The 20266-nt window shown below is 43.3% G+C and overlaps 1 protein-coding gene across 4 annotated transcripts in view; it reads left to right on the forward strand.

Moving 5' to 3' along the window:
* Positions 1 to 19297, forward strand: part of BCL9 (BCL9 transcription coactivator) — a 448616-nt gene extending 429319 nt beyond the window's left edge. For 3 of the 4 annotated variants that reach the window (XM_089691903.1, XM_089691904.1, XM_089691902.1), the window contains 2 exons: positions 10728 to 10985; positions 16939 to 19297. In XM_089691903.1, the coding sequence (XP_089548029.1) occupies positions 10728 to 10985; positions 16939 to 18011 (1331 nt within the window). In that variant the 3' untranslated portion in view covers positions 18012 to 19297. The remainder of the gene's footprint in view (positions 1 to 10727; positions 10986 to 16938) is intronic. The other variant, XM_089691905.1, reaches the window with a different exon arrangement.
* Positions 19298 to 20266: the final 969 nt, after the last annotated feature.

Below are 20266 nucleotides of genomic sequence, written 5' to 3' on the forward strand. Positions count from 1 at the left end.
CAGTAAACTGGCCCTTTGTAAAGTTTGGAGACCCCTGTACACCATTTAACTAGTGTGGTGATCAGGGACACTAGTGACCATGAGGGGGGTTGGTATATATTTTTTTTTTTCACTCTGTTTTTATTACTTTTTTTTCTATGATTTTTTTCTTAATTAAACACTGACCAGAGTAATATTACCAAAGTAACATTGTACTACTCTGGGGAATTGATCAGTATTTTTTAAATATTTTTTTTTTTTTTACACATTATGATTGTCACATTATGATTGTTAATGAATTTCACTGCTATTGGCAAGCATTTAACTTATTGAAATCGATTAATTCAGTATTTTTTGTTGTGATTAGCTGTGATCGGCCACAGTTAATCACATGACACAAATGGGTTGTGATTGGCCCAGTATGTACCATGTGATCACTGACCAATCACAGCTAGCAACACATGTATACAATGGATGACATGAGAGGAAGCCATCCATTGTTTACAATTGTTATGTTACCTGTTGTAATTGATCACAGTGGTCACATGGTAGTGGCAACGGGCTGGTACACAGATCGGTCATTGGCTATGTCCGATGGACGCAGCCAGTGACAGATCTTGCCGCAGCACGGTGGTGATCTGGGATGACGTCCACCTGGATCTTTGAAAGTCCCACCCGGCCAATAACAAAATAACGGCCTGGATCCAGCTGGACATCATGTGACATCTTGTTTTCAATAAATTAATACACTAAAATGACAACTCTAAAAAACGACGCTACCTAAAATTCTCCAAAGGTGACTATTTAAAAGCCTTTACAGGTTATCAGTTTAGCATGGACTGTGAATTATGGCCCTATAATTATAGCTTTAACTCCGGTGTTCATGACAATACCTCATATATGTTGTGCAATTGATGTTTACATGCACGTGCTTCCTTTACGCTGTGCTTTTTATATTGGGTGTGTAGGTGGGTGCTTTGGAAATGTTTTTTACATTTTTGTTTTTTTCATATAATAAGAGGGGGTGGTTTACACTTTTTATTTTTGTATTTATTTCTTTATTGCCATCACAAGTCCTATATGTGATGGCATTGGGCAGGTAACAGGTCCTCTATATGGCGTCATTAAGGGTCTATTAGACCCCCAATGTCTCCCCTGCCCTCCAGCGCAGCTAATCATTCAGACCACGCTTGATTAGCTGCGTCCTCGGCTACACTAGATGAGGGATGACAGCTGTGACTTTGGAACTGATGTAATACACACAGCTTCCGGGACCATTAGTAACCGCAGGGATCAGAGAGAGCCCCGTAAAAGTGATTGGGTGGCTGTATAGCTTTTCGCCATTTGTTAAAGCCGGTACCAAGCTGTGAGCTTGCTTTAACTACTTGTCTACCATGGTATGTTTTATGAACTGCTCGCTCAAGAAATGTTCACAGCCATCTGGTTGGACAATAGTGGACCATCAGCACACCGATGTGGGATCATAGGTCTTCATTTTGTGCAGTGTAGTAAAGCCTGATTGGGCTACCGTCTTCTTTACTGTACTTTATCAATGCCTATGTTGATGGCATTTTGTTCATTTCAAAAAGATTTTGTAATCCCATAAAAGTCTATGGGAATGCAAAAATAGCTTAAAGCAGATCAGGAGGAGGTCAGTTGCAGGTCAGATGCACCTGTCAGTGATTTCTGAATGGTCTTAGATGTGTCTCAAACTGACGTTCTCAACACAAGCCCCAGACCTGATGACAAAGGCCCCTCTCACTCCGGAGACTTCTTTATGGGAACAGTGACTTGTGTGGCCTGTCCACATTTTTGCAGTTCAGAAATGAATGGTAAATGCACACGTATGCACATAGAATGCATTTTGTTGCCTACAATGCATCGCTCATTCATTTAAAATGAACGCTGTGTACGCCTTTTAACACAAGTCCCGCCTAAGGTATGGGCTGTTTCACATGTATGAGCAGTAAACCTGCAGCATGCAAGATTACATGTTAATGCACATTGATGTATGGTGCTATGTAGTGTATATTGTGTTATGGCAGCTGGGGAAGAAACAACAAAGTGAACCTGTACTTCACCCCCCCCCCCCCAGAACACACCAGCACCAATTAGATGCTGATTTTCCAGCTTGCCCATTCAACAGACGGCTTCTGTTGGACAGGCTGGTGTACACACTGGCTGAATGTCGGCCGGCTTCTGTTGAACGGTACGATAGCAGCCGATATTCAGCTCGTGTGTACGGGGTTTAAGAGTGGACAGCGGAAGATGGCTTTTACGTTTATTAGCCAATAACCCTTTCTGATTTCCTTTTAACTGGAACTGCATTTCCCTAAACTCATGATTGTATTCTGCAAACTTCCCATCCCTCTGTCCAGTCAGGGCTTAGATGATGGAATAGAAGTTGGTGGGGGTAGGGTGGGTCAGGCCAGAGTAAGAAAGTGAAAATGCGGGAAGTAAAAGGTATTTTGTGGTGTATGGCCTTAAGTGGGACTTTAAAAGTTAAAGAATAATTCCAGCAACAGCGCACTACTTCATTCTCCAATCTTCTGGTCTTCTCATCAAGATCTCTTTAGCCAGAATGTGTTGTGTACCATAGAATCTCTGTCATGTGATCTTCCAATGTACTGATCCAAATCTCCAAAAGAAAAAACTAATATAGTGTTGTATTTCTTATACAAATGTGCTACATGTGCAATACATAAAGTGCAATGTGTAGAAGGTGTGCACCACTCTTCCCCTAAATACTCTTACCCTCTTAGGGTGAAAAAGTGCATTTCACTCTCATAGTATGAATAAAATCCACAATACACGCGTGTCCAACCTGCATCCACCACCTGTGTGCAAAGCCAAACAAACGTGCTCAATCCCTTCCCCTTCAGGCATGCACCTTACCCGGCATGTCTTGTGAATAGCCTTTTCAAATCATGTAATCAACGTGCTCAATCTCCTCCTCGCTTCTTCATAAATTCTCGGTGATCATGAAAGATAAACATACTCCCATGGTGCAATATTGCTTAAAATTCCAGTTTAATAATGTAAAATTGTGCTTACATATATTTGAGGTACAAGCAGCTTGATTCTAGCAATCTCCAAAATGACCACCACGGCACTTTCGGTTGTGTCTAACGTCACCTCCTCCTGACATGTTTCGTCATTCAGTGGACTTCCTCATAGGCAATAGGTATTGCCTATGAGGAAGCCGACTGAATGACGAAACGCGTCAGAAGGAGATGTGGTGTCAGATGCAATCGGAAGTGCTGCGGCGGCCATTTTGGAGATTGCTAGAATCAAGCTGCTTGTACCTCAAATATATGTAAGCACAATTTTACATTATTAAACTGGAATTTTAAGCAATATTGCACCATGGGAGTATGTTTATCTTTCATGATCACCGAGAATTTATGAAGAAGCGAGGAGGAGATTGAGCACGTTGATTACATGATTTGAAAAGGCTATTCACAAGACATGCCGGGTAAGGTGCATGCCTGAAGGGGAAGGGATTGAGCACGTTTGTTTGGCTTTGCACACAGGTGGTGGATGCAGGTTGGACACGCGTGTATTGTGGATTTTATTCATACTATGAGAGTGAAATGCACTTTTTCACCCTAAGAGGGTAAGAGTATTTAGGGGAAGAGTGGTGCACACCTTCTACACATTGCACTTTATGTATTGCACATGTAGCACATTTGTATAAGAAATACAACACTATATTAGTTTTTTCTTTTGGAGATTTAAATCAGTACATTGGAAGATCACATGACAGAGATTCTATGGTACACAACACATTCTGGCTAAAGAGATCTTGATGAGAAGACCAGAAGATTGGAGAATGAAGTAGTGCGCTGTTGCTGGCATATAAAGACTTTTTTACCCAGGGGGGTATTGGACTGATAGCTGCACTTTTGGTTACGTTGTTTTGTGGCGCTTCACATAATTTTAAAGAATTAATTCCAGGCATGATATATTTTTACATAGTTACATTGTTCTGGCTTGGACCAGGTAATTCTGTATATACAATACTTGCCCAATGCCCCTGGAAGCTGTAAATAAGTAGACATTGCTACTCCAGTGATCTCCACTTACTTCCAGGTCTTGTGCTGAGCAGCTGCCCTGATGCTTTCTGAACGCCGGGGAGAATGCTTTACATTTTCTGAATGAATGCAATGCATTCTCTGATTGGCCGTGGTGAAGAGGGCGGGACGCTGACATGACCATCTAATTATGTAAAAAATATACCATACTTCAAATGTATTTTTAACTTAAATTGGAACTGAAAGTTGTGAACAGGCAGGGTTGTTTATTGTTGAAGAGACATGGAGTGACGTCATCCCAAATTGACCAGTCAAGGTGGATGAAACCAGGGAGAAGATGCCTGCTAGGGACTTCACGGGTGTTGGAATGGGAATGTTGGAATTTAGTTTATCTATGGACAAGCTGATTGTACTGAAGTCGATCCATAGAACAAATAAGCATGTTGGATTTTTTTGGTATGTGATTACTGCCGGTGGCTATAGCTAGCAGTGATCATTGTGTTCTGCTGTCAGGGAAGGCCCCCTGCTGGCAGAACACAATATCTGGTGGAAGGAAAGAAAAAAAAGAAAATTGTATCATCTATGGCAGTGGTTCTCAACCTGTGGGTCGTGACCCCTTTGGGGGTCGAACAACCCTTTCACAGGGGTCCCCTAAGACCATCAGAAAACACATATTTCCGATGTGTAAAGAGCAGCTACTCTGTTAAAAGCAGCTACTGTGTTGAAAGCAGCTACTGTGTTGAAAGCAGCTACTGTGTTGAAAGCAGCTACTGTGTTGAAAGCAGCAGTATTGGAGGTAAAACGACACTCATGAATTATAATTACTGGGTAAATAATTTTATGGTTGGGGGTCACCACAACATGAGGAACTGTAATAAAGGGTCACGGCATTAGGAAGGTTGAGAACCACTGATCTATGGCCTGCTTAAGGTAAGTGTTTCCTTTTTAGTTCCACTACAGGTTCACGCTACATACAATTTTTTTTTTTTTTTTTTTTACCCTACCCCCCCTTAAATTTTGTAGAACAAGTCTGTGTGTATCAGTGCACGAATGAACACATTTAAAAAGAAATGTTTTCCTGCATGCACATGGATGTGAAAGAGGCCTGACCAACCTGATGATCATTGCGGTGCTCTTTTCCTAATGGACCAACTTGAGTGTTGCTAGTCATAAAAGCATTGACCATAATGGCAACGCGGTTTGCAAGGAAGAGAAGTTCATTTCCTGGAGCTCTATAATAAAGCCTCAAACAAAAATCTGAAATTCTTTTCACATTGAATGCCTACTTAAAGCAAAACATAACTAACCGAAGTGGAGCACGTTATACCTGCCTAGGTGCGTTGTCCTAGTCCCTTGTCTGGCATAGTTCCTGGGTGTGTCCTGAGCAGGAATCCACCGCTGGTGTGCCCGTCCTGGTCAGTCCCACACAGTCCCTTCATGCTGACGACCTCTCCTGTATCCTGACAGAGAATCTAACTCCAGTGTCCCATGTCACCTAGGCAGTGACGTGGATGACCATGAAAGGACCCCACCTCCCATAAACAGAAGATGGGCATCTCAGCACTGGAATGTCACCTGACCTGCAGATTTGGGGGGGGGGATAAAAGAAGCATTTAGGTAGGGTTTTTATTCTTTGCCAGCAATTAGTGGATGGAGAGGGAACTGACATTTAGGATTTAACTGCAGGTTGTCCAGCTTAATGGACATCAAGCAGGGTGGATAAAAATCAATGATTTTTTAAAAAAAAATAAAACAAATCAGATTTTTTTTTATTTAAATCTATTTTTTTTTTATTTAAAATCGGATTTTTTTTAAATAAAATGCTTTTTGAGGAAAATATATTCCCATCCAAAGGTTATTCCATCATGAAATAAAGATTAGTTTTTTAATTATGTAGAATATGGCTGTATATGTTTAATTTTTTTGGTAAATAAATTCCATGAATCCATTCACAATGTCATGCTCTTCCAGAGGTTTTTGTAAGATTATTGGGCAGTTTCTCTGCCTACAAGATATTATCACAGATGATCGGTTTACTTTTGCAGTTCTCAAAACTGAATTTGACTCAGCGGAGATCACATGCCTCTTCTTCACAGCAAAAATGTTATAACATGAACAGAGTTAAGAAAAAGACCTTCATCCTAACTTCTACAAACCTATGAATACAGAATCAACCCCTTCAGTGCTAAGTTTCAAGAAGTTCAGTGAATAGAATAGAAACAATATTTTTCTGATTGTTTGGAGTGGAATAGATCTGCACAAGAAGAAAGTGAAACTAAGTGTGAGGAGGAAGGGGCTGACAGTCTAAGGTTCTTAAAATATATATATTTTGTTTAGCCAAATTAGTTAACAAACATGGATGTTTCAGCAAATCACATATGCTGGAATGTTATTGTTTCAGTTGAATAAATCTATTTAAATTGTTATTATTAAGGTAATGATTATTTTTCTCCTTCCTAAGTACAACAGAAAAGTTGTCCAAATATGAATGATTAACCTATTAAACTGGGGATAAAAAAACTAATATGAAAAGTTATTCTAAAAAATCTTCATCTACTTGCATATTAAAGTTATACCAGCAAGAATTAGTCTATGTGTAGAAAACTAGGATTTAAATCGAGCCTTACTGACTAGTGATTTAAATCGTGATTTAAATTAGTTTGATTTAAATCAAATCCACCCTGACATCAAGAGTAAAAATTTTTAAAATATATCCCGAGAGAGTGAGGTGATTTTACATGGGCCTGAAGGCTTGCAGTCTGCACTGGTTGTGGTGCCTATTCTTATGAATTATGTGGTAATATTTCTTCTTTACGACCAATCACAAGCAGGTAGTGAGTCTGATCATTAATACGATGGAGTCTCACAACAGGCAGCCTACTCGGAGTAAACCCATTCATACCCAGGGGGTGCCCTTATAGAGTCACAAGGATCTGAGATCTCCATGCCCGTACTCCCATACCAACCCTGATATCCGTCATCAGCAATCTTTAGGCCTCAGTGCATCTGAAGTGAATGGTGGTTATGTCGGGGCATGCTGGTGTGCAGGTCTGTAGACGAGGTGACCTGAAATGCCATTATGTGTGGTTTTGACATAACCATGATTATTCTTGGTAGATTGAAGATGTAGATACATACAGTAAATGTGAATTGTGACTTTTTTACTTAAAGTGCGTCTAAACATAAGAACAAATAATGGTTGCATTGTTTTTTTTCCTTAAGGCGTTCTTCCTTGATTTCCACCTGCTAATCCTGCCAGTAACACACTTCTTGTCCTAGGGTGACAACACCCTGTGTTAGGCCGGTTTGGCCGTAGTGCAGGTGTACCCACATTTTCTATGTGATTAACCTGCAGCTAGACTTTCTATCAGATTGTGCATTTTCTAAACACGCACCAAAGATGCAGCATGGAGGACTTTTGGTGCACTTTCAGAAAATGCACTAAGAACACGTAATCTAATTGAAGGTCTATGGAAAACCGTAGGTTAGCCACACTAAACCTCTGGGTTTACCTGCACTGCGGCCAAACCACAGCGTAGCCGTGTGAAACCGGCCTTAGGAGTACAGAACATGTCTCTTCATCACCACAACGTGGGGGGGTGTTCTGTAGAACTGGGCAAGGCTGACAACACTACTTTGCAACACATAGGAAGTTTTGAGCTCATTGTATTACTGACACAATCAACTTTTTCTTGTGTACTTATCAAACAGATATCACTGTCAGTAGTATGTTTGACAGACCTAAAAGGGGAAAATAAGCAGAGTTAAGCCTGGTGAAATCGGAAAAAACGATTGTCTCGTTTTCCTCAATGTGTCACAGCAAATCAAACCCGAGTATGGTGCTAATTGTACGAGAATGACAAAGGCATTTTCTAGTATGATGGAGAAACGCTGTAGCGTAGATTGTTTGTTTCTGATCATGCGCAGTCTTTCATATCTGATTTTTCTCATAGGAAAACATTACACATCAAGGGAAAATCATTAGTTCTGTTCACGTACGAGAAGTACATGGAGTTTGTCCCTTCAGAAATTTTCGTTTGGAAAGTCTGAATTGGATGTCAAACGTTGTGTATACACTATGCTATAATTGAGCATGTGGTGTTCGTACGGACGGTTTTCCGGTGTATACCCCACCTGCATTGTCAGGATTTGTTTACTCTTGTAAAGTCCATCTGCAGCCTAATCTAAACCCCCCCCTCCCTCCCCCTCCTCATGCGGCATTTTAGTAGTGACAACCATGTGTTATTATTTCACTGTCAGCGGGGTTCCCCACTGACAGCTGAATGTAAAAGAATTGCCGGCAATTAAAAAGATAATTTAAAAAACTGTGTGGGGCCCCCCTTCCCATCCATACCAAACCCTTCGTGTCTGGTATGGATTTTGAGAGGAACTCTCACGCCAAAATTTAAAAAAAATGGTGTGGGGGTCCTCCCCAAAATCCATACCAGACCCTTTTCAGAGCATGCAGCCTGGCAGGTCAGAAAGGGGGGGGGGGTGCAACTTTTACCCTGCAGCCTTCCCACCACCTGATCCCCCTTAGCTCTGCAGATAATCAGCTGTCACTGTCGGTAGTTGGTACGGGGGTCCAAGGGTTTTGAGAGCCCTGCTTTACTTCCCAGACTTTCCATAAGACTTCTGAGATGGATCAGAGTGATTGTTCATGGCCACCATTTGGAATTGCTCTGATCCGCCCCGTTAGCTCTATGGATAGACAGGGAAGAAGAGTGGGGCTTTAAAATTCCCAAACAGATACCCCAACTGCATGGACAGTGACCGCTAATCTCCCACAGAGGTGAGTGCAGCGGGGACTGGGGGGAGGTGGGGAGAGTGGAGGGTGCTCACTTTTTTCATTTTTTTGTTAAAAGAGGAACTTGCACTGTAAGTCAAGACTGATTCAGGACTTCCCTGTTGGTGCTTCCAGTAGGGAGCTGGTAGGGATGAACTGTGTTTAAATACAAGTCTGAACCCCCTGAGCTAATCTGTTTGAAAGCTGTCAAAGCCAACAGCCAATCATTGGCTGCGGAGGCATTCCCCTGCCCTGCAGCCACACGTATGTATGGGGCACATATACATATGACTGCGGGGTGGAGAATGCCTCCTCTGCCTATGATTGGCTGTTGGCTTTAACTGCTTCCCAGTAGCATAGCTCAGGCAGGTTCAGACTTGTGTTGATCTCATCACTATTTGGTAGGAAGGGGTGGACTGAGCTTGGTTTTTGCAGGAAAATCTGACGTTTGCATGCACCTTCATCTGCTGATCACCGATTTGTACTTTTCACTGAATGTCACATCTTCTTATGTATTCATCATATGTACAGTTTTTCAATCTGGGTTTGTGACTAGTTTCCTCTAAATGTTGGTTATGCATGCTTTAATAGGCAAGGCAAGTGTTTGGATGGTAGGTTAGGGACTGTAAAGTAAAACTAAGGAGCCTAAGGCTGGCCATACATTATACAATTTTCTTGAGATTTTTGGTTTAGATTTGCCCAAAGCCATAAAATATGAGGTCAAACCCAAACAACACTTTCAATTGTATCCAATTAGGCAGGCTTTGCACTACAGAGGTAAATCTAAAGGAAATTGGGCAGAAAATTGTATAGTGTATTTCCAGCCTTAGACCACATGAGGAATTTACATTTCTTGCTACTGTAAGATTGGACTATATGTTGATGATCCTGGCAGCAGCTCATTGTTAGTGTGCCGCAAATGAGGTGAGTGCCAGTAAGTGGCTAAATCAGTGAATTGATAAATGTATACAGCTGAACAATTGAACCAACTCTCCATTGAGATGTGATTAGACATTTTCCAGCACGTCGGATCTTCATACCATACAGTTGGATCAGAAGGTAACAATCACACTGATAGGAAGCTGTTGAAGGTGCCCCCTAGTGGGCTGTGGGAATATCTGGTGATGTACAGCCCAGCTCATACACCCTTTTTCTAAACCAGAACTGGATGAACCTGCCCTTTAAGGCTCGCCATACATGTTAGGATTTACATTACGGGGGCTGAACAAGAGAAATAAATTCCTGGAGGTAGATACTTTGCCTTGAATGGACATAACAGGGTCTGTTTTGGAGTAATGGAAGAAGTTGAGGATATTGTTAGGCACACTGAGGAGCTGAGAAGTTGTGGTCTTATTTTAGGTTGTGCCTTTCGAAGTCCATTCTAAATGGTTGCTAATATAAATCTTCTATATGTTATCATGCACTATTCTAGTAATGTTTTGTTGATGTAAGTGTGTTGTGGCAACCTACAAATTCTTCATGGTACAGTTCTCATGAAAGGCCATCTCCTTCCAAAATTAATATTTCAGTTTTAGGTGGGCAACAATGGGGTTGAATCGCCCGTCGGCTTCTTATGTCTCGGAGACTCCAGCGGCGTGATTTTGTCACGGTATTTTGTCTCCGCCCCCTGCAGCAGTGTCACTCTCCAGCAGCTGGATTCCCTAACTGGTCTAGAATATGGAGAATCCATCACGGGAGCAGGACCATCATTTTTGGCCTCTGTTATTGGCCGCTGCAGTTGGGTGGAGCTAAGAATTCTGGTGAGGACATCTCACCACTGGTGGCCCTCAAAGATATAAGAAGCCAGCATGTGATTCAGCTTGCCATCAGTCACACAGCGCTGAAATATCAGTTATGGATGGAGTTGGCCTTTAGCTTGTTTTATAAAGGTCATTTTCTAATTTAATTTTTTTTTTTTTCGGTCACAGGAGGCCCCCCTCCACCAGTCAGCCAATCAGCGCCAATAAATCACCCTGGAAGTCTTCCCTCCAGCACTAGCTACACGATGGCATCTGAGCCCACCCTCTCCCAGAATCCTCTCTCCATTATGATGTCTAGGATGTCAAAGTTTGCTATGCCCAGTTCCACGCCTCTCTACCACGATGCCATCAAGACGGTGGCAAGTTCGGACGACGATTCCCCTCCTGCCCGCTCGCCCAACCTACCGTCTATGAATAACATGCCAGGTAAAACGGCCGTTGCCGCCAAAATCTTTTAGATGCAACAAGTCCATCCAAAACTGATATTTTGGTTGTGGGGCACTAGTGTGTTGAATTGACCACTGACAACTTATATCTCTGAAGGACACCAGTGGTGAGGTCACTGTTCTTGGCTTTGTTTCCTGGACCCACAAAGTCTGTCAAAATACAAGAGAATTCACTACATCTCTGCAATATATGCAAATTTACCATATTTTTTTTTCTCCTTTTATAAGGTCATCACAGGTGTGTCAATACCGTTTGTTTGTGGCATTTATTCAGTATTTGTAAAAGCCTCGTAACCGTCCTTCAATGTCTGCCATGAATATCACAATGGCACCACACAGTACTGTTCACACAGGAGCGGCAGCACTGTGCCGTGCTAAAGATTAACCACTCGCCCTCCAGAAGCTTTACCCCCCCCTTCCTGACCAGGCCATTTTTTTTTGTGATACCGGCGCTGTGTTACTTTAACTGACAATTGCGCGGTCATGCAACTCTGCACCCAAATGAAATTTGTCCTTTTTTTCCCTACAAATGGAGCTTTCTTTTGGTGGTATTTGATCGCCTGCGCTGTTTTTCTTTTTTGCTCTATAAACAAAAAAAGACCAACAATTTTGGGTAAAAGAAAAATATATATTTTTGACTTTGCTATAAAACATATCCAGTAAAAAAAATTTTAAAATTCAAATTTCATCATACATTTAGGCCAAAATGTATTCTGCTACATGTCTTTACTCAAAAAAAAAAATACGTGTAAATTAATTGGTCTATGTGAAAGTTATAGCGTCTACAAATGGCGGTATATATACTGGAATTTTTTTAAATAAATGTGTGTGTATATATATATATATATATATATATATATATATATATATATATATATTTATTAGAAATGGCGATCAGCGACTTATCGCAGGACTACGGCGGGCATTCCGACACTAGGGGGAAACTGACTAACTGCCACTGACATCCCCAGTGATACTAATACAGTGATCAGTGCTTATAAAAAGCACTGACACTGTACTATTGACAATGGGCAGGAAGGGGTTAACATCTGGGGCAATCAAAGGGTTAAGTGTGTGCTGTGTGTATTTCACATTATGTGCTGTGTGTGTTTTACTACGTAAGCATGCTGCTTTGTATTGCTCTACTATGCAGAGCAATACAAAGTAGCATGCCGGTGCTGACAGGCTAGAAATCTGTATGGTTTACATACAAACCTCCCCGTCAATGTTCCTTGGCAATCGCCAGGTGCCAGCGTGGAATCTCTGGCCGGGACCCAGTGATCGACAGCTGTAGCCACCAATGGCAGTGCGCCCCCTACCTGGAGATGCAAAATCACGTGTATATATACCTGATTTTGCGCAGCCCTGCCGCCCTGTAGCAGTAGTTCTGCTGTAGGGCGGTTAAGCAGTGTGTTGCACCGACGTTTGTCAGCCACCTCCACTGAATTCAATGCCTAATGCTCTGTAACCACACCTAGAGCATTTATGACGGGTTAGTAAGGTATTTATAAAGTGTTAGCTGGGCACAGGTAGTGAGAGGCGCCTGTATCCCAGAATGCACTGGGAAATAGAGGACTAGGACAGAGCAGCTCCAGCCACGTCTTGTTTATACAGAGCAGCCACGTTGGTAACACCATTTGCTTCTCCATTCTGGAAAAAGTATCAAGCCAGCCAGCAATACTGACAGTGCCAGGAAGGAGCTGAGACATTGAGCATTATTGCCAGTGACAAAGCTTTGGTTTCAGCAAAGTGTTGGTACCAGCAAATGACCTCCCCAGCAAGTATCTGTGCCGGCAAGTGGCTGAGCTTGCATGTTTCCGTGCCGGCAGCCGGCAAGTTTAGCTGCATCAAGCCATGTGTCAGAGATCAGAGTATGCAAATCGCAGAGAATCCAGAAGTCTTCTCACATCACAACTTAACCCCTTCACGCCGGATCGTCTGGAGGTGGGCGGGATGGGGTGTGGCTTAGTATCATGTGGCCGCCGTGACGTCACGGCCGGTCACAGGATCGGGAAAGGTCCCGATCGAAAGAGCGGACCGGGACCTTTCCGTGAGTACCTCACATGTGTGCTGGGAGCGCGCAAAGCGCGCGCTCTCAGCACATATGTTTTTTGTTACATGAACGCAAATGTGCGGCCGCTCGGCATCTAGGCCCATAGACCGGGAGGCCGCACATTTGTGTGCGGCCGGCGTGAAGGGGTTAACCATCCCTCAAAGTAGATCACTTCCTCTTCATCACTTCCCCTTTAACCACTTCCAGCCAAAGCCAATTCTGGCGTTTCTCTCCTACATGTAAAAATCATCATTTTCTTAGCTAGAAAATTACTCAGAACCCAAATAATTCAGTAAGCTTTGATTAAAGGCTGAATTAACATGAAACGCATTAGCTGGACATTCCGCTCCCCTTTTTTGTCTATTTGGAGTTGCTTTTATGACTTATTCCACAATAAAGGTGATTTTTGTCGGATGTGCGGCCAACCAGAATTTTTCTAGCATCATGGAACCTGTGACGGACAGGGCCAGCATCTGGTAGTGTTGGTGGGGTGAGGAGACTGACCTGGAGCGGTGTTTGCTTCCAGTAGCTGCTTATCTGCCAGACCGCCTAACTTTCTGTAGTGAGCTCACAACAGTGCTTTGCTGAAAATCCAAGCAGTGTTGTCACCACTGCCCGGTTCTTCTCTTTAAATTACAGAGGCACCCATTGGGACGTGTGCTGTGTCTACAGATGGGTGGGAAGAATCCTATTTGACAAGCAGCAAAATAGTCATTTGATGTATTTCAAATATGGTGACTCTGATCCATCGCAAGACACCACACATCCCAGTGGGGTTGAATGCAGTGAGGCTAGATGTCCATCAAATTAAAAATTAGATTTAGGGATTACTTACACTTTAAATCTCAAAATGAATATGAAGTAAAAAAACAAACCCCAAACCACCCGTTCTCTGGGGTTGGCTGGCTTAGATGTAGGGCATGGGAGCTGCGGGTCAGTATTTGCATACAGTAGGTTTGAGACATCTCAGGATGTTGAAAAGCAAAACTGGCCTGATGTGCCAGCAGCAGTTCAGGCATTTTCTAGTAGTCCCTCCACTCTTAAAGTGGAAGGAAAGGCTTAGGTTCCGTTAACTCCCCACAATCCGTTAAATAATAAAAGTCCATTGTTTTGTGTACAATTTTTTTATCCTTTTTTTATTGTAATGCATTAGTCACGTGACTGCGGTGACTCTTGGTTCCCACAGCTAGGTCAGCTGGTGGGCGTGTCTCTTTCCTCCTGTTCCTCCTCTTAGAGCGGGGGTCTCCAAACTTTCTAAATAGAGGGTCAGTTTACTGTCCTTCAGGATTTAGGGTGGCCAGACTGTGGCCGGTAGGAGTAGAAAAGGTTCCATCGTTGGTTTTAGTGGGAGGAATAGTGCCCCATCAATGGTGTCATGGGGAGAAACCTTGCCCAATAATTGATGTCATTTGGAGGTATAGTGCCCCATCAATGGTGTCATAGGGAGAAACCTTGCCCAATAATTGATGTCAGTTGGAGGTATAGTGCCCCAAGGGCTGGATAAAGGCAAGCACAGGACCACATCCGGCCACAGTGTGGAGACCACTATCTTAGAGCACTCTCATGAATGATGATGCTTGTGCATACTCATTCTTCAGAAAACATGACAACATAGATGAGGTGGGATGTGGGTAAGACCTGGTGGGCTGTGAGTTGGGTGGGGTGTGTCAGATGAGGTGGGATGTGGGTGGGACCGGGCACGCTGTGAGCTGGGTTGGGTGGGATGTGGGCGGGACCTGGTGGGCTGTAAGCTGGGTTAGGTGTGTCAGATGAGGTGGGATGTGGGTGGGACCAGGCGGGCTGTGAGCTGGGTTGGGTGGGGTGTGTCTAATGAGGTAGGATGTGGATGGGACCGGGCAGGCTGTGAGTTGGGTGGGGTGTGTCTGATGAGGTGGGATGTGGATGGGACCGGGCAGGCTGTGAGTTGGGTGGGGTGTGTCTGATGAGGTGGGATGTGGGTGGGACCGGGCAGTCTGTGAGCTGGGTTGGGTGGAGTGTGTCTGATGAGGTGGGATGTGGGTGGGACCTGGTGGGCTGTGAGCTGGGTTGGGTGGGGTGTGTCTGAGGTAAGATGTGGGTGGGACCAGGCGGGCTGTGAGCTGGGTTGGGTGGGGTGTGTCCGATGAGGTGGGACCTGGTGGACTGTGAGATGGGTTGGGTGGGGTGTGTCCGATGAGGTGGGACTTGGTGGGCTGTGAGCTGGGTGGGGTGTGTCATGGGCGGGGCTGGCCTATGTTACTTGCACAGACACCGACAACAGTAGCGGGAAGTGCCTGGGAGCAGCCACATTCTGCTGCACAGGCACACCATTGTCGATGAAGCACAGGGGAATTGCTGAATGTCTGGATTAGAGTGTTTTCTAACCAGGCATTCAGCAATTATTATTATACAGGATTTATATTATTATTATACAGGATTTATATTATTATTATACAGGATTTATGGCACCAACAGTTTGCTCAGCACTTTACAATATAACGGGAGACAATACAGCAACAATACAGTTCAATACAAGAGGGATAGGAGGGCCCTGCTAGCAATTCCACTAATGCATGATATACAAATGCTACGTATTTTACATGGAAATAAAGGGTAGTTTTTAATTTTTAACTGGAATTCCACTTTAAAGTTGCACTTTAGCATGTCTTGGATATAACCACATCTACTGTATATCTTCACTGTTCGGTGCTCCAGCAGTGTTCTGCACAAATGTGCTTCAGGTACTTGTAGAAATGCATCCAACTAATTGGGGATGGTCTGTGTGTCTTGTGTTTGGGAAAGGGGTGGTGGAGGTGGTCATGCGGTGTTGGTGAGACCTAGGAAGACATGTATGTCCTTAATGGGAAAAAATTGACCAATGTCTTTTGGTATTTTTATTGTGCAATTATATTCGGGGTGTTCATCAGGTTGGTTAAAGATGCCAGAAAAAAAGCAGATAGTGAGCTGAAGGAAATGTGTAGACAGAGATCCTTAAAAGAAGCTCTCAGGAGCGTACACACCTCAATACCATGTTGTACTTTCATGTTTCCTCTCACCCAGAAATCATACGAATGGGAAGTCAGTGGCAGCCCGCATGTTTTACCTTTATTAGCAGATTAAACATCCTCTCGTTGCCCTTCATATGTAAGGTAATGCCAAACAGTTCTGCTGTTAAAGTGCTTGTAAAGGCTCCAGCTTTTTTATCTTAATACATTCTATGCAAAAAAAGTTAAAAGGTTAAAAAAAAAGTGTGCAACAGCATCTCCAGCTCCCCTTAACACGTACCGGAGCCCCTTCTTGATCCTGCGATGTGTGCAAGAGCCTCTGCTCTCCTGAGTCTCTCCATCCTCATTGGCTGAGACAGCAACAGTAGCCATTGGCTTCCACTACTGTCATTCACAGCCAGTGAGCCAATGAGGAGGGGACGGAGCCGCACCGTGCTTTGTGTGTGAATGGACTCAGGAGTCCCCATAGCAAGCTGCTTGCTATGGGGGTGCTAGGCAGGAGGGAGGGACCTGAAGTGCCGACAGGGGACTCGAGAAGAGTAGGATCGGGGCTGCTCTGTGCAAAACTACTGCACATCAGGTAAGTATAGACATGTTTGCTATTTAAAAAAAGAAAGAAAGAAACATAACTTAATATCTATTTGGCTTCCCACTGACTGAACTGTGACTGGTTTTGGTTTAAAGAGAAGTTACTATGTTGCCTATAGCAATGATATTTCTGTCAGTCCAGGAAGTGAAAAGAATAATCCGGTTCCTGTGAGCAGCAGGATATACATTACTTTAAATGTGAGGCCCTGAGGTTGTTTGGTCTGTTGTCTGACTCTATACGTCTTTTGATTTATGGAATGGTAGTATTGTTCACTGAACAGATATTTCATAATCTCCTTTCTTTGCAGGGATGGTCATGAATTCCCAGAATCCTTCAAAGATGCCGGGACCTCACGGCGGTGTTTCCATGCCAACACTAAGTCCCATGGGCATGACGCAACCTCTCTCGCATGGTGGCCAGATGCCCTCTCCGAACGCCATGCCACCCAACGTACCTCCTCATGGAGGCCCTATGGGCGGGGGGATGATGCCACACACTGCTATGATGGGTCACGGCTCCCAGGATCCTCCCATGGTGCCTCAGGGACGCATGGCTTTTGCCCAAGGCTTTCCTCCAGTCCAGTCGCCTCCACAAGTTCCTTTTCCACATAACGGCCCTAACGGAGGCCAGGGAAACTTTCAGCCCGGGATGGGCTTTCCAGGAGACGGACCTTTAAATCGTCCTGGCAACCTTCCGCCAAATGCAGACCCAGCACTTTGTAAGTCGGGTTGCCCCACAGGACCAGATTCCTTTACTGTTATGGGAAATAATATGTCTTCAGTTTTCACAGACCCAGACCTACAGGAAGTTATCAGACCAGGGGCCTCTGGTATTCCAGAGTTTGACCTATCAAGGATTATTCCATCCGAGAAACCCAGTCAAACACTGCAGTATTTCCCTCGTGGGGAAGTCCCGGGCAGAAAGCCGCAACAAGGACCTGGTTTTTCACATTTGCCTGGCATGATGGGAGAGCCAAACCCAAGGATGGGTCTTCCAATGGGTGGCATGGGAGGTCCTGGCCCAGTGGACATGCCTGGCCACAATTCTATGAGGCCTCCAGGTTTTATTCAGCAAAGCATGATTGGACCTCACCATCGCATGATGTCACCAGCACAATCAGGAATGCCTGGCCAACTAACTATGATGGGAAATCCGGGAGGGGTGGGGATGATGCCGGGAAAGGAGAGAATGCCCGGAGTACTATATAGTCACCCAGGACCTGTGGGATCTCCGAACATGTTGATGTCAATGCAGGGGATGATGGGACCTCAACAAAACCTCATGATTCCCCCTCAAATGCGCCCACGAGGAATGCCTACTGATGTTGGGATGGGTGGTTTCAGCCAGGGACCTGGCAATCCGGGGAATATGATGTTTTAAGCTGCTACAAACAGACTTGTTGAAAATTGTAGAAGTGAGATTGTCTCCTGAGAAAACTTTTAATATGTAAGGAGTCCCATTTTGGCCATGCAATAGGTGAAAAAAAAAATAAAAGGACCCAAATGTCGATTTGGAGGAAACTCAAGAATGTATGGAACTATCTGAGCATTGCTTTCATTTATTCAAGGTGTTTTTTTTTTTTTTTTTCTTTTTTGTTTTGTTTTGGTTTTTTTTTTTTCTTAAGATTTATTTTTTAAAAAATATTTTTGTGGACTTGGATATCCCATGATGGCACCTGCTTTTGGGGGATAAAAAAAAAAACAAACAAAAAAAGAAAAAAAATCCGTAGCTGTTTTTGAAAATTGCCATTTGTCATGAGTTGCACCATCCTGTATGTTTACGTCGTTTGGATTGGCTTCTTCAGGACAAACCCGATTTATCTTTTTTTTTTTTTTTTGTGTACTGTACAATATTGTAAAAGGGATTTTAGCAGAGACTGTAGTCTTTGTGTGTGAGAGGAGATTCATTCAGTGCTGTTTACTTTCGGTGGATGATCCACCTTCAGAATCGTTACTTTTTTTTTTTTTTTCCCTTCTTTTAACTCCAGTGTATAGTAAACCAAACTAAGACCTCATACAGAAAGAGTATTATTAAAAAAAAAAGCACAAAATGAACTATAAAGTCCAGTTAGGGGGATCTCCTTTCTTTAAAAAAAAAAAAAAAAATAATAAAAAATTAAAACTTAAAAAAAAAAAAAAGAAATTTCATTCTATGGAGAGCAAATACAACCATTTTTTGTTCCTTTTTAAGTTTCATTCTACGTTTAATGTCCCAATCCCTCCCCATTTTTTTTTTTTTAATCCTCTCTGCGCAACGTGTAATTTTTTTTCCCCCCCGGGAGGGAGGTAAGGTAGGAGAGGCTGACGTCGTATTTTTGCTATCGCTTTTCCCATGCTTTTGTCAAGAAGCCAGACTTCATGCTGTTACATACATGGACAGTCAAGACATTATGCAGTAAACTCCAGTCATCCTGTCTCTGAGCAATCCTGAGTGATTCATGATGTGGGAGTGGAAACCAGTTGTGGGATTTATATATATTATATATATTTTTTTCTCTTTCTCTCTCTTTCTCTCCATTTTGTGACGGTTATTTTTTTTTTTTTTCACTCTTCCTCTTGTCCCCTCTTACCCAGCGTTTAAACATTCTGTGTAATCTCCATTAAATTTGGTACAGAACCACTTGCCAGGGCTGTGGTGTCGGAAAAATAAAATATATTTCTTACAAATGGAGCGGAGTCTTTGTTCACCGTGTAATGCAGTTGACAGTCTTTAGCAGTTGTTTTCAGAGATGGTACTGTAATCTCCGGTGCTGTTTTTTTTCCCCTCCCCTCCCCCGCTAAGGTTAAAGTGTACATTTTGGATTAGAACCCCTCAGCTTCTTTATTCAGGGAGCATCTGTGACTGAGGCGCACTTTTCAATTTGTTAAGACAATCACACTCATATGAGCAGTGCCGTCTCTTTGCTTGGGCTCTGCCCGGGGGCCCCTGCAGTGTCTGACCAGTCCCCCTTCCCCCCCCCCCCCCTAGCTGGAGCAATCGCATGTGGATGTGTAATCAGTGCCCAGGTGGTGGAAATAACTGTAACCGATCTTCTGTGTGGCTCTCATTGCAGCAGATGAAATTCGGGAGAGCCACAAAAGATCCGTTCCAGTAATTCCCCCCCACCAACCGCACTGATCACCCCCTCCTGTCCTCATGCCATTCTCCCGCGGCACTGACGACTTTCTTCCACTTCTCTCCAACCAGCCGCTGTCAAGGAGAGATCTTCAAGATGGAGAGCAGGGAAAGGTGCCGGTAAATATGTAATTAACTGGGTCCTTACTTTTTCTTTTTTTTACATATGAACACACTGAGTGATCGGTACTGATCGCTCACTGTGTCCATTCGTAACGGAAGCATAGTAAACTGTTTTTTTACTATGCTTCAGTTTATGAATGGACAGGAGTCTTTGTCTCCTGTTCATTCATCTGCAGAGAAATGGACTGGGGAGTATGTTTCCTTGGTCCCTTTCTCTCGAAAGTGAGACTTCTTTTGTCGCCTCTGTTTTATACTGATTAAAACTAATAAAAATTATTGAAATACAAAAGTGAGACTTCAGGATCTGTTTATACCCCTGATATCTCACCAGATTCCCAACAGCATTATGGGAAAAAAAACATGTAGCTCGTAACTGAGTTACAGATTTTTTTTTTTTT

The sequence above is a fragment of the Staurois parvus genome, unplaced genomic scaffold (genome assembly GCF_062004578.1).
Source record: "Staurois parvus isolate SC_StPar_1 unplaced genomic scaffold, SC_StPar_1.0 ptg000574l, whole genome shotgun sequence".
Lineage (NCBI taxonomy): Eukaryota > Metazoa > Chordata > Amphibia > Anura > Ranidae > Staurois > Staurois parvus.